This window comes from Scleropages formosus, chromosome 11 (assembly GCF_900964775.1).
Source record: "Scleropages formosus chromosome 11, fSclFor1.1, whole genome shotgun sequence".
NCBI classification, from domain to species: domain Eukaryota; kingdom Metazoa; phylum Chordata; class Actinopteri; order Osteoglossiformes; family Osteoglossidae; genus Scleropages; species Scleropages formosus.
This window is the reverse complement of record NC_041816.1, coordinates 760697-775974: the sequence shown is the minus strand read 5'-3', so window position 1 is coordinate 775974 and position 15278 is coordinate 760697. Positions and strand designations below refer to the sequence as shown.

At 48.9% G+C, this 15278-nt stretch overlaps 1 protein-coding gene across 2 annotated transcripts in view; it reads left to right on the top strand.

The window, feature by feature from the left end:
* Positions 1-208: 208 nt before the first annotated feature.
* Positions 209-15278, top strand: part of LOC108934586 (coronin-2B) — a 40805-nt gene continuing 25735 nt past the window's right edge. The window contains exon 1 of one of the 2 annotated variants that reach the window (XM_029256490.1): positions 209-337. In XM_029256490.1, coding sequence (XP_029112323.1) covers positions 323-337 — 15 coding nt within the window. In that variant the 5' untranslated portion in view covers positions 209-322. Of the gene's footprint in view, positions 338-11710; positions 11716-15278 lie in introns of those variants that run through there. The other variant, XM_029256492.1, reaches the window with a different exon arrangement.

The following is a 15278-nucleotide window of genomic DNA, read 5'->3' as shown; positions in this document are numbered from 1 at the left end:
GGGTTGGAGACAGCAGGAGAGGAGGGGTATCCTAGCAAAGCTCTTCCTGTTGTAGTAACCAGGCACCGATTACTTCACTGCAGCACTCGGCTACGGCAGCAGCAGCACCAGTGAGCGCCGTCCTCCTTCAGAGAGCTCGACCCGGTCCTCCTCCCTCCTCCCTCCTCCCTCCTCCCTCCTCCCTGCCTGTCTCTCTCTCTCTCTCTCTCTCTCTCTCTCTCTCTCTCTCTCTCTGCCCGGTCAGAGGACCTGCGATCAGCACAGCGGCTCTGCAGCTCTGCGACAGGAGGACAGCAGCCGGCTCCTCACCCTCTGCCTCTGCATGACTGTCACGAAGGTAAGGGGGCCGCGGCGGCAGCGTCGGCTTTGAGGCGTGCGTCCGATTGTTGATGCTGCCCTGTACGGAGGGAAGGAGGGCGGCAGGAGGGAAGGAGAGCAGCCTTGGGGACAGCGCTTTACCGATAGCCCTTGAACTCTCAGGGGTTTGCATCCCGCAGCTGGGCACCTGCGAGCGCTGTGGCGCAAGGGGTTCTGGGTTCCCAGGCTGCAGGACTTGTTTACTGCAGCACCGCCTAGGGCTCCGCTCAAAGGTGTGCGAACTTCTGCGGCGTGACGTGCGGAGGTGCAGCGGGTGGCGTAGTGGCGAAAGCCGCTAGCTCCGGGCTGTCGGGTCACTGGCTCAAACCCCATCTCCTGCTGTAGTACCCTTGATCCAGGGACCTCGGTACAGTAAAAAATTACCTGGCTGTGTACAGAAGATGGGTAAATTGTGGATGGAGAAAGGCATCAGTAAAATAAATGCATGTAGAAGGTGTTCATGTATGAGCTCTGGAAGGTCTGTCAGTTAGAGGGGAGGGAGAAGGGCACCTGGACGGTCTGAAAGGCCACTGGGGCAGGGAGGTGGGGTGGCGGTGGCCCCTCCTCTCCAGGCGCGGTAGTTCAGCAGCAGGGCAGAGGGAGGATGGCCACTGCAGCCGTCTCTCCTGCCAGCCTGGAAGAAGCACAAAGCTTGACGTTAGCAGGCCAAATCTTCTTATGGAAGGACAAGGCCGGCTCAGGGAAACATCAGCGCACTGCTACCGTGTTGGGTGTTTCCTTCGATCAGATCAGACCGGGGGGGGACCTCAGATCCCGGGGTATGTCTCCCATTCTGCGAGAGAATTTAGAACGAGACGCATGTCGTCGGGGGGGAGGGGGAAAGGTGCTGGGAGGGTGAGATTTGTTTTGAAACAGGAGAAGAAGCGCGTGCAGCGCGGTCTCTCCAGGCCCCAGGGAACCGACTGATCTCCCCGCATGACGGCGTTCAAATCCGGGGCTCGGATTACGACTCGGGGCCAAGGGCCGCCCCGCAGGTTTCACGCGGGTGGGCGGCCACACGGGACGGGGTGAAAGCACGGTACCGGTGCCACATTTTCAGACATCTCAGATCTGACTCGGCTTTGGGGGGGTCCATCTGAATTTGGACAGGGAACCAAGAGCAGCCGTTAGCTGTACCCACATCACTGGGTATCGGTCCCTTCGGTCAGTGTGCATCCCTGTTAGTCATTCTGACAAGGTACGTTATTCTGCCGCAGACTCCCTGTTGCCAGTCCCAGTCGGGACACGAGGAAAGGAGCACTCTGCCTCACTGCGCTTTAATGGAAAAGTAATAAGCGGCAGGTGGCATGATGGTGAGAGCAGTCACCTTGCACCCAGGTTCATATCCTCAGTCCCAATGCAGTACCTCTGATCAAGGTGCTTACCCTAAATGCATACAGTAAAAAAATCACCCAGTTTGTATAAATGGGTAAACAACTAAGTAGCTCAACGTACAAACGTAGCACTAAGCCGCTTTAAAGACGTGTCGGATAAATGTGTTAAGTCGTTCGAAGTCTTCGTTATAGGGCTGTATAACACACACACCTCACAGAACGCACCCAGGCGTTCGTGTCACAGCCGGTTGCGTGATGCTTTTGTGCGACAAGCGGGAGCTCCGACGTCAGTCTTCTCCTCAGGTGGCGTGATTTGCGGTGTTCATCGGAAATATGTGGCTTTTTCGGGAGTGCGGAGCAGAGGCCTTCGGCTCGGTGTGTCTCGCTGTAAAGATGGAGAAGAAGGACATTCGACGTGCGTGTCGAGCGGCACGGACTCCAGAGCACGATGTGACTTTGGGATAGAGGGCAAATAAATGCTGACTTTGGTGTGTCGGGGTCTGGGACAAAGAGAGTGAAAAGGAAGCTGGTGGGCGTCCGGTGAAGTGCAATGCACCGCGGTAAACATGACATGCAACACAACATTGTTTAGACTCCACCCAACTGAGGGAGCGGGGCAGCGGGGCGAGCGCTCCAGACTCTTTGCACACAAAGGCAGCTTAGTCGCAGAAATTGACCATGAAACCAGATTCATCCGGTTAAATTGCAGCTGTTTCAGCCACGGAGCCACAAGGCCATCTCAGATTGCACCGGAACCGCCAGTAACAGGGGGACACGATCCCCTCGGCCGAGTGACCCTAAAACCTGCTGCGAATCACGAGCAACAGTTGAATTGCGGTGCGGAAGCAGGGCTGCGAAAGTGCGCAACAGGATGTGACGGCGGAGAGCCTGAAAGGGAGCGTGCTGCTGGAGGGAGTGTGTATGACAGGTCGCTGTCCCAGACTGCGCTGAGAAGGAGGGGCCATGGGGGGCCATGGGGGGCCATGGGGTCAACGGCTCTCCGTCACATGGGCCCTCAAACAGATACTCTAGTCTTATATTGTCTGCTGGATTCCGTAATGAATGACACACACATACGCGCACGCACACGGATCAAGACGTGCGGCACAAAAAGTGATCTGCACTCTAATTTTGAGTATGATCGTTCTTCTCAGTTAGGTGAAGACAAACTCCACTGGTGAACAATCAGATCCAACTCAGCACTATAAGCGGAAGTGCTCAGTACTGACTATGAACAATACAAATGCCTGTGTGTGTGTGTGTGTGTGTGTGTGTGTGTGTGATTGCTCTTACATACACGTACACGTGTATTTCTGTGTGAGAGTGATCAAAAACGGTTGTTCCACGCCCTGTAATTCGAGGTATGGTGGATTTGTGTTAGATCCCTGCTGAACCACAGGGGTCGGTAGCCTCTGCGATTGCCACTGGAAAGTAACGATTTTGCATTCGCCATCCGCATTAAATAAGTGCGTGCGACAGCTGAACGCGTAGAGCTTGCGGGGGGAGGCCAGCGAGCAGGAGCCGACGCGGGAGTTCAGACGCCACCGCCCGCGGTTCGGAAACGACGCCGGAATGGTACAAACCGACATGAGGCGAGCTGGAAGAGCGCTCACTTTAACCACGTCACAGCGGCTGCGGCCACGGCACAACCGACGGGCAGGACGGTTTTAAATGCCACGGAGCACGAGTGACCGCAGGGAGGAGAAAGCCACCGACCACGAAACAAGAGTGACGGCAACGGAAGCGCCGTAACGTCAAAAAAGCTGTTTACTGTAAAACTTGGGACGGTCAAACAAAGACGCATTGTTCGCTCGCAAGCCAGAAACCATGAGGCTGCCATCGTACGTGTGCTCCGAATGCGATGGTGTGGATTCCGTAGGACGGGAGGGTACGTCCTAACCCGGACTCTGTGTATGTGTGTGTGTGTCGTTGCGCAAGAAACATTTCAAAGTGTCTCTTGCCAATATGTACAGATGTGTGTGTGTGTGTGTGTGTGTGTGTGTGAGCATTTCACAGTCTGTGTGTGTGAGTGCGTGGGCATGTCTGCTCACATAGTTGTGTATGTGAGTAGCTGAGCGAGTCTGCGTGAGTTTTTCTGTGTCTGAGAGAGAGCGCACACACACACACACACACACACACACTTTTTGGGCTGTACTATCCAGGAGAACGCAGCTGCTTCCATCCCGTGAGAAGGGCCTGTGAGGAAGGGAAAAAAAAAAAAAAAAAAAAAAAAACTGTTCAAAGCATTGTTCTGCTTTGCTCCAGTCCAATAACCCAGTGAACTCTGAGAAAGTGCCTGCTAGCGCCGTCTGCGCAAGGGCAGCGGATGCTCGAGGAGCCCGGCGTGAACGTCCCGCCGGCCGAGGCAAAGGATCCTCGATCCGGGTCGAGCGCCGGCCCCCGGGGAGGCCGGAGGTTACGCAAGCGTGGTCGCGGGCGCCTAGAGCTCAGTCGGGTTAAAAAATGCAAATAAACACCCAGATCAAAGTGCACGCTTCGCAGAAAGCACGTTTCGCAGGACCACGGCGGTGAACGCGGAGATCCGAAAGGCCAAAACAACAAGCAAACCGTTCGGCTCCGTTCGCAGTCCATTAATCCCAAGCACCAGCATCTCGCGCAGATGCTTCCCTGAAAAAACGGTTCCGAAGTCATAGTTATTAGCTTTATTAGCCGTTGTTCTACCTCAATACCAGGCAAAACAGTAAGACGGAGGATCCGTTTTTGGTGTTCAGACCAGACGAAAAGAAAATGTTCATTCCCGTCAATATCCATACCACGCCGTAACCAGCTCACTCCTTTTTCTTTTTTTAATTGACAACAGAGCAGAACTGGGTCACAACAATATACAGACATAATCAATAGTGAAATATACAAGTACATAATGGAACTCAAAGGCAAAGGGTTACAGAAGACAGGGAGGGAAGGTCACGTAGCTCTACCTAGGATCCGAAAACATGACCTAACCCTTGATAGTGCCGTGAAATTATGTGACAGATCTATTACCGACTTCTTTTGACTCTTGAGGGAACCTCATATTTATCAGAGTAGCTTACAGTGTGGACTGAGGACTTACATTAAAGGTCTTTAGAGGAGTTAACGCATTATTTCCCTCACGCTGATTTATCCTCATCATCGGTGAATAAGGTTTCTGTTAAAACAGAAGAACACAGAGTACCGCACGCAGTCGACACGCTACGGATCCCACGTCGCAGTGGCCGTGTTCTGGGCGCCCTCCTTGGTCTGAGCCAAATAAATGAGTCAACTTATTTTGACTGACAAACAGTCAGCGGCATCAGTCTCGCAGGCTGCTTACTCAACGGGAGCAGCGGAACTGAATTGCCCCGTCTCACAAGCCGGCCTTTCAAAAGCCCTTGTGCGAAAATCATCGTAATTACTACGTAGGGCCGGCGCTGAACAAAGGAAACATTAGGGGTTTTACAAAAGATATTGAAAACTGAACTCACAATGAAGCCACAAAGCTGCCTTATTATTCAGAAGAACTTAAAGGCGACAAATTTTGCATTTCAATATGTGCATGCACTGTAATTATAATGTAGCTGTCTTTCCGTGTTTGGCTGTTCGTTACTGTCATATTGGAAGGCGATTCAATTGTGTATATTTTTAGCACGTATGTTACAAAATTGTATTTTTGATCATTGATTTTGCCAGTAATTGCCCGACGTGGTCGAGCGGACCTACCGACTCGCTTCCCTGTTAGGCATCCTAATGGTGAGCAGACTCTTTGTGTTCATATGGGAAACTGCTCAGGAAACATGTCCATTTAGTCCTCAAGAGCAGATGCTTTATCAGCCTTCTTGGGGACAGAGACGACACGGCACCCCCGCGCTCCGACCCCTTCCCACTGTGTGGGAGGCCGCGCTTCCTGTTCCAGGAGTTTGAAGAATTAGCTCACTTGCCTCTCCGTGGCTGAATGAATCTCAAGTGAGGAGTACAAAACTCCTCATTGGTAGCAGAGTTTTGGTGTTCACCTGTTATGTGTGCAAACTATCCATCCATCCATCCATCCATCCATCCATCCATCTGTCCATAGACCCAATGTAAAAGGCCGCTTGTCCAATGCAGAGTCTATCCAGAATGATGTAGGGTAGACCCCAGAAGGCACACTAGTCTATCGCAGAGCTATCACACGTGCTCACTTACTCGGCTAGTTTAGGGTCACCAGTTCACTTAAATTCCTTCGGTCTGTGGGAGGAAACCGAAGCGCCTCGAGAAAGCCCATGTGAACAGGAGGAGGACATGCACACTCCGCACAGGCCGAGTCTCATCTGAACCCATGCCTAAATCCACATGATAGGATCTGTGAGGCTCCAGCGCTACCCGTTGTGGCCCTGTGCTGCCTATACACACGTTAGTGATTCTGAAACATAGGCCAACATACAAAAGATGAAGCAGTTATGCAGCATATGTTCAGCGATAGTAGCTGTCAAAAGCCGGTATGCTGGCCACATACATAGGGAAATTCTGCCCTGGTGCCGCATGGCGAGGAAACCCCGTGACATCAGCATCGGCGATAAACACCGCAGGAGCCGAACCAGAAGCAGCAGCAGGTTCCACGCTCTGTTGCGTAACCGTTCGACCCACCCCAGAAATGACACTGAGATGGAGGTGGAGATGGAGAATGCGAGTAGGGCCCGGGAAGGACCTGAGTGGGGCGCAGGCTGCCGAGGCTGAGCAGAACCACCGCAGGTTCAAGCACCACCTACGCGGAGCACCGGCAGTTCTCCTCTCAGCTGCTAATTCTGTTCTATTTTCACTGTCGGCCGACGACCGTGGAAAAGCCTTATTTCGGCGCAAGCTTTCGTTTGTACGGTTACACAAGACTTCAATGAGCCGTTAGCGAACCGGCGTTACAGTTCATTTTCCTGCTGCCATCTGCGGGCATGTTCTTACGTATTTATTATTATATACCACGTCTAACGGGACGTAAAGAAATTTAAAAATCACCGCAATGCATTAATACTGGAATTCCACATTAGTGTAAAAATCCACCTTCGGCGAAATAAGGTGTAATGTTCTCTCGACGATCCAGATGTAACTCGGTCACCCAGCTGTTGATGGGTATCTGGGCACGTCTCGTACACGTCAGCCGTCCTGACCAAGTTTACCCCACGTCAGGAGTACTGAGCTCACACCTTCCCATCTCCTGTTCGCTGTTACCGCAGACCCCTCAAATAAGCAAAGAGGAAGCTATAAACTGAGCTTTGTCTAGCCATTTCATTAGAAGAACCACAGAGAGTTTCCATTATTTCTCATTAAGGTAAACATAAGAGAAGAGCATTTTCATTATAACTGGGAAGCATGTACCGTAAATCTGCCAATCATGTACGTTATGGAAATCGGTTACACATCTCTCTCTCACACACGCAGAATATGTAAATGTGCCTAATATTCAGACATTCTTATGCCAAAAGAAGTCTAGGCTTCGCGATCTCTAATAAAACATCATTTCCATTTTGTGAAAAATAATCTTCTTATGCAGTCCACTGTACCACAGCAAGTATCACTTTAGAGCCACGCAGCTCAGAACAGCCTCTCAGCATTTCTCCCGGACACTGAGAAGTCACATCGGGCATTAATAGCTCGCCTTTGTTATTTTCATTTAGGATTTGTGATATTTCTGTCGCACAGATTTGTACTGCTCTTTTGACCCACAAAAAAGTCAAGCACAGCCAGGGCACCCATTTACTGATGGGCAAAGCGCACGGCTTTTGTTGCAGCCCACAGTTTGCCCTGACGGTAGCTGACGGTTGAAGGCCTACAGCGAAGCACGGGCTGCAAGGTGTCCCGCCGTTAACGCCGCCGACAACATGGGACAGCGTGGCGTACGGACGCTTCGAAGTTTTCTTGAGCGTACATGTGAGCGGGCTCCGCAGCAGGCGCTCAACATGGCGCGATCGTTAAAATCCCGCGGTAAACACGCTCGGCCGCTCCGGTTGAGACGCCGCATATTCCAACTGACCGGCTAGCGAGTCTGGAGAAACAGCCTGGAAGCAAATTCGGTTTACACACACACACATTTGCAGAACCGCTTGTCCCATACGGGGTCACGGGGAACCGGAGCCTACCCGGTAACACAGGGCGTAAGGCCGGAGGGGGAAGGGGACACACCCAGGACGGGACACCAGTCCGTCGCAAGGCACCCCAAGCAGGACTCGAACCCCAGACCCACCGGAGAGCAGGACTGTGGTCCAACCCACTGCGCCACCGCACCCCCAAATTCGGTTTAACTTTTCACAAATGTTTCAAATCAAATAATGCAGTTTTGTTTCTTGTTAGCTCCGTTTCACGGGTGTCCCGACCGGTGTGTACTCCGCGTGGTGTTTTTCGACACAGGCACCGATCGCTGAAAACATGACTACACGAGCAGTTACCCATATTGTAAAACAGCTGGGGAACACTTCTCAGAATTACCTCTTGGATCAAAAGCCTGAGGTGCGTAACAAAGTATTAGCAACGGTATGCTCCGATAGCCTGTGTGGAGCTGGCATGTTCTCCCCATGCATGAGCTTCCTCTGGGTGCTGCAGTTTCCTCACACAGTCAAAAAACATGTGTTTCAGGTGAAACGGGGACTCTAAATCGCCTGTAGGGTGTGTATGATAAGCAAACGAGCGTGCGCATGAGTGCCCTGCTATGGCACGGCACCCTGTCCAAGATGTAGCCTGCTTCTATCGCCATGATTCACGGCATAGGCTCCAGCCCACCACAACCCTGCACTGGACAAGGAGTTATTCGTAATCATAATGAATGTTTTCCTACCATGAACGTTCAATGACACATAATACGCTGTAAAGGAATGAATATTCATGCCTATCTTGGGTATAAGATAGATACTTAAAAATATTTACGACATTTTTGGTTAGAGCTACTTCCTTCAGACCCAAAGGCTGCGGGATTGAATCCCACCTCTGGCTATAGCACCCTTAATTTAAGCAAGGTACTTACCCTTAATTGCTGCCATAAATTGCCCATCTGTATAAATGGATAAAAAATTGTAAGTTGCTTTGGCAAATAGCATCAGTTGAATGAATAAATATATAATAAATCAATATAAATGAATTTACATACCTAAAAAAATGGAAATAGTGTAGTAATAATTATATCTACTGGCCATACTGTCCTTACTGCAGGTTCCATCCAATACGAACAGAACCCTTCTTATTTTGGGTTTTTTTTTCTTTTTTAAGTACATGATTATTAATTTTTCCACATTCCTGGAACAAAAACTTAAACGGCCACAAAGCACAAAAGTTAAAAAGAGGAAAGACATTAAGCACAAATACTAGCACGTGCCTATCTCAGATATAGAAGTGCTCTTTAGATTAGGCAAGTCCTCCCATCGGTATTATTGATATATCTGAACCAATAAGATGGGTTTCCACACTTTCTGAAACACGTCGAGCTTCTGAGTGTAACAGACAGGTTAAATAATATAGAGGCACATAATCCAGGATAATCCTCTTCCGTACGTCCACGGCAACAAACCCCGCTTTCGATCTTTTATGTGGCGCGAGAGGTGACTTCGGCATTCCTTCCACATGTCTCTGATCAGAAACACATTTTCATATGTTTTCCTAATCTGTGATGGCTTCCAAAGTCTTGAGGGGGGAGGTGGGGGCAAAACGCAGCTTGAGTGCTGGAGGAATAACTATTTAGGCACTTTGCGTGAAGAAAAATACCCTCCTGGTTTTGTACGCAACTGTAGCACATCCCATCTGTATCACCCTGTTTGCATACATTTTCAGTTCTCCTCATTACCGCTATTTGCAAAGGCGAAGGAGAGCAGTTTCGGCGCCGAAACCCTCGCAGATAGACCATCTGAGCAGCATATGGTTACCAGTTCTCTTTCAGTATTCCCTGGCCCTTCTCAGCACTATTGTGGAGGTATGTGCCTCGCTTCACGGAGCCAACTGTGGGATTCAAGACAATTTATAACAGGCAGAGTCAGACAGGGACGGAGAGACATGGGAAAGAGGGGCACTGACTTGCAGCAGGATGGATTCCATTCTGCAAAGATGCGGCCCCCTTTCCGCCGTGAAGTGCGATCTGTTGAAATGACAAGTTGTGTTTTCAGAGGATGGGAACAGCCAGGTCACATTTAGGCCAATGAAAGACCATTCCTGGGTGCTATTTAGCACCTGTTGTTCCCCACACACGTCACACGAAACGTGTCTCACCGTTGATAGTGCAGCGAGAGGAGAAAAAAAAATTCTTTACTTTCTTAGACGTGTAGGAAGCCAGCAGCGGTCTGGTCGCAGCCTTTAAATTTTCATTACATTGTCATTTCCCATGAGGGAGTGCGCCTGGCCTTTTCTGCAACATCCTGTTTTTTTAGGAATCTTCCCTTGACAGACTTGGGGTCAGATGGGAATAATAGAGACCTGTGGGGAAGAGGAGGTTGTTTCTCAAGCAGGATGGAGATGCTCTAAGAGTGGACAGGAAGCAGGAGACGCAGGGGGTCTACTAAGCAAAGAGCCAAGGGACGGTCGTCCTAGGAAACAAACGGCTCTCTCACTTCAGCAACCGGCAGCATCGCCAAGCGCAAACTAAGAGGCATGCGGCAGTTGTGCGATACGCCACGCTGCGTCCCAAAGACAATGGTCAGAGGTCAGGCTACTACCGGGACAAATCCAAGAGCATATTGTTTTATATTGTTCGACTCATTGCTTCAGCCTGAGGCAGCTGGGTTTGGGATGCGAGCGCAGATTTCCTCGAGCCCGAGCGCAGATGTATCCTGTAGGTAGCCATACAGCTGAAGTGTGCCATTGTCCCTGACATCAGTGCAGGACACAGGAAACTCCGCACAGCCGCACAATGGCGGGGGAACGACGGGGGAGCAGGAGGAGAGAGAGACAGACAGAAAGAGAGAGACTTGGGAAAGCGGGGGATGAGAATCACAGCTGTGCAATGATCACTATTTGTGGAATAAATGACAAGATTAAATATTTGCCGCCCAAGAGGTTGGAGAAAAGAGGCCTGTGCCACGTGGCAGGGTGCGAAAGTAGGACAGAGCGAGGCGATCTAGGTGGGAAGCAACAGGCAGTCAATGAGGGGATCGATGCTACTGTGCGTGACTGAGCCTAAACCCAAAGACCACGCGTCTTACTGCTGTCATAAATCACAGCGAGAATCTGCTCGCTAGCATTAATCTTTCAACACTTTAAAAAAGATTTGTGACTTCTTCTGTAATAGAATTAGGAATTTAACTGGCATCAGAAAAGCACGAAAGCATGTTTCACAGGGAGTGCGTTTTTAACCGAAGGGAAGTCTCTCGAATGGACTACCGACACAACAGCATGTGAGCCGGCACTGATTGCAACAGCCCACGGCAATAATGTCCCTTGAAACTCAACAGCCATGGCGTGCAGGCACAGTGGCACCACTGCTCTGTCAGTCGCTTAGAAGGCAATGGAGCCAAGTCACCAGACTTCTGGAAAAGGTAAAATCACACACTGTAATTACTGTCCTCTGGTACCGAGTTAAATCTCCTCCAGCTTCTCGGTAATAAAATGACCATTACCACATTGGTAAAATCACACTAATAGTGCTACATACAAAGAAACTAACGGCAACCTGGCTTCCTTCTGGAAAAGATGATGTAAAGATGTGCTGCTCCAAAGCACATTTTCAATTCTGCTCGCAATGGATGTGCCTCTACGTCGGAGGCACATTTTGCAGTGTGTCAGGAAGAAGCAGAGAGCAGGATGCCGTATTTCAGCAGTACGCTCAAATGTCGGGATCGGGTCGATTTCCCTGACAAGTCGAAAAATGAGAAAGAACGACGAGGTGGAGGAGCCCGTCTTCCTGAGACAAGGGCAGGGCAGGATATGTGGGGCGCCCTGGGTGGGCCAGCACACATCTCCCGGGGGGGCTGCTCAAAACCTGGGCAGGCTAGCACTCCTAGGCTTCCTTCAGCACAGGAAATCAGGCTGAAAAGGTATGAAAAGCAGAAACACCTGAAAAGCAGATCCTGAAACACCATGAGCACAAAGCTCTGTCACGAAGGTAAAGACTGCCCAGAGGACAGCCCGCACACTCGGGCTCGGTGAAAGGGGCCTAGACAAACTGTGCTCCTAAATCCAAATAAAAGAGAAACGGGTGAAGAGGAGCGACCCAGTTATCGTGCGTCAATAACCGGGAAGATCGATTCCGCACTCCTGACACCAGGTCTCGTCGTGCTGCTCGCGTTAGTTTTTGTCCGCTTTGATGGAAGCGCTGCTGGTAGCACACCTGTTCATCCAGGGTGTTTGCACAGGTAACGGATTAATCCGACACCAGTACTCAACGGCCTGAATGAGTGAAGAAACAATTCTATGAATGTGTAAAGTAAATATTACATGCAAACTGCGTCTCGGTCAAGATTTCCTTTCGTTTTTGCCGCATTTCTCATTTCATTATACTTTTTCTAAGGGGAAAAACAATTGCAAACATGGCACTTTAAACCAGGTCTTAACCTTTTCTAGGCCAGTGGTCACTTTAAAAATCTGACGCAAGCTAAAGACCCCTCATAGGTAAATGTCCAACAACACATTACCAGAAACTGTTGCACTTAATGCATTTCACTGAAGCCTAATTACTTTCATATAAAGCCACAGGTAGTCGTAGCATAGTAATATTGTACTTGTATTTACTGTATAACTCTTAGTTGGTGTTACTTTAGAGTTACTACCGCAGCCTCCCTGACTATTGACAAAATTTCAAGGGGTCCATGGATCCCAGGTTAAGAACGCTTGTTTTAAACTTTACGCTAAAACAAACATACAAATTCTTTCCACCTGAAAATGTGATAATGCAGCTTTCATAATCTTGCAGTAATTAAAAAGCATGCCACACGCAGGTCAATGCGTCAGTCGTTTTAAAATTCTGACACAGCTTCCACAGCAAAAAGACTATATTTGCTTCCTAGTGTGTAGTAAGCTTCCAGATGACACTGTAATCTGAAGTCTAGTTTAAACACTTTACTGTATTTCTTTACCGGCAGAGTAAACAGGGGGTTGCTGAGTCACATGATGGCCCCATCTGGTCCTTGAAGCCTTCAGTCCTCAGTCCTTTCTCCTTGTAAACCCTTGTCATCCCCCTATAACCCCCCTCCACTTCCTTAATGCCCACTTACCCGTCTGTTGCCTCTACTAATTCCACTGGCCACAAATGACATTAACCGGTCAACAATGACTGAGCACAACGGGGGGGGGCATTGCTCATCTGGTCATTCACATTCAATTCTTCTATCCATACTTCAATGACATGATGGAGAGATAACAGCGAGCGCTTTATGCTGCGAGCATCCCATCTGTACAGCTACCGATTTGATAATTATAACCAACAAGAGAAATATCTAATACAGAAAGATGCATGAAATGAAAAAGTAAGAATAAAGAGTGGGTTAGAAATCCACAAAAAAATGGTGAAAATGACATTTAACATGGCAGACTAACAATCTCAGAAAATGGATTTCAGTCATTAACCAATTAGTGTGTCCTTGGGGGTCTGAGAGGGGGCATCAGGGTGACAAATGGTCAACTCTGACCTTCCTTTTAATTCTAGGCTCTAAAGTCCCCAAAGCAGCCTGTGCAAAAACCAGGCAGCCCCCTCCCCAGGCACTCAGCAGAGATATGTCATTTAGATGTCAGTCAACCCGCAATCGGACGGCACTGTCACCGGAGCACTGTAATCAGCGCTCTCATTTCATACCCTCTGCCAGGCTGTCAGCTGCCTCTAAATACAACAGCTGAACAGCCCATGGGATGAGCCAGTTTTTTTAAACTGGATAAAACTGAGAAAAATACGCTCCCAATGGTGTATACAGAGCCATCCGAGCTAGCGGTGCATCAGAGTAAACCCTCTGGTCAGGTGACAGCTTACCGGTCAGCTGGAAGGTAACCCTTTATTAACGGATGAGAGGTGCGGACTACTGTATGACTGGTTGGAAGCCCACCGGCCTGCAACCTCCCACCCACAGAGGTCTCCCCTTGGCTCCTTCTGCTCCAGCTCCAGTATCCTGGACCAGCTGGCTCCTCCAGCAAAGTGCACACCGCTGAGTTCTGTCTGCTCCGCATTGGGTTGAGCCAAGTCTCCTCACAAAGAAGGGCACAAAGGGCAATGTGCGACATTAAATTAACCATCGTTAATGTCAACCATTGTAAGCCTCCATCTTTTCAGACTATATACAGCATATGTATTTATTATATATAATTATATATTATATATAATTATGTACAAAACTGTATTATATTAATCTGCCTCTATATTTAATTTACTGATATTTATAGTGGCACTGTAATATAATTAGTAGCATTAGACATGGAGGGTGAGCAGAAAATACTAAAAGGGAATGGCTGCAGGGTTACGCTGCTGTCAACACAGCTTTTGCTTGCAAAAGACAGGTTTAAATGGAGACATAAAATGCCAGTTAAGCACATTGATTCTTGGCTGGCTCCATATCCTGTGCACACAATCATCTGTTGTGTGCGCTTGTGTGCATGTGTCTGTGTGTGGGTGTGCGGTAGCATGTGTGTGACCTTGACTTAGCCAATACAGAATCAGCATTTAAAAACACAGACACACACATCACTAACAGCACTAAGTTCTACCAGCGCAGGATCATGACTAAAATAAACGACTCATCAGTGCTGTTTTGCATTACCACATTTAGTTTTATTACCTTGTTTTGATAAATGAATGTAGTTGCAATGATCATGTCATGTGCTTGGATTAATAAATGGGTGTGAAGATAATTTTACTATTAAGAAAATTAAAGAATAGTCTATCGCAATTGACTTTTAACTAGGTTAAAAACCACGATTTTCAGAGTGTCATTCCAATTCCTAAAACCCCCCGGAAACATGACCGGAAAAACAATATCGAGATTATAGACCCCGTCATTTACCATGGCACTCTGTCACATCAGCAACTTCAGGCTGAAACACAACCCTTGCTTATGGACTGGATTCCTGTGCTTGTAAACCTCAACTCAAAGTGCTCCACTAAAAGAGACGGATCTGTGGAGTATCAGGCCACCAGCACGCAGCTCCCAGGAAAGCAGCTCATCACCATGGGGTCTCCTTTCATTAGCACAGAATCATGTCGTTGTGATGCCACCGCCTCAACCCTTCATTAATGCCTCCTGCCCCCACTCCCCCCCCCAAAGGCCTTCCACCACCAGCTGGCGAGCGCATCTAACAAGGGCAGACCTGTTCCGTAAACACCAAGATAAATAAGTACTTTGTGCAAATGGAAAAGCAATTCAACTCTAGCACTGTACTAAAGCAGATAGCATTTTATCAAAAATGTAAGCGAGAAGATAATCGGCCACAGTGGTATTAACCCTGCTATATGGATTCCTTGTGTATCCTTGCTGGAAAGTAAATGGGATTGTAAACCTTCACAAAACCGGCCAGGGAAGGGAGCAATGGCTTTTTCCTGTGTTTCCAGCCTGTGGCCAAGGTCACTATGGCTGGTCTTCCATCTCAGTCATCTCGCCTGAATGGGGTCTGTTGCCAAGCATAAACAAAAATTTGGCTGCCGGTTAATTATCTTCTACTGTCCACCAGCTGGAAGAACTGGCTGCT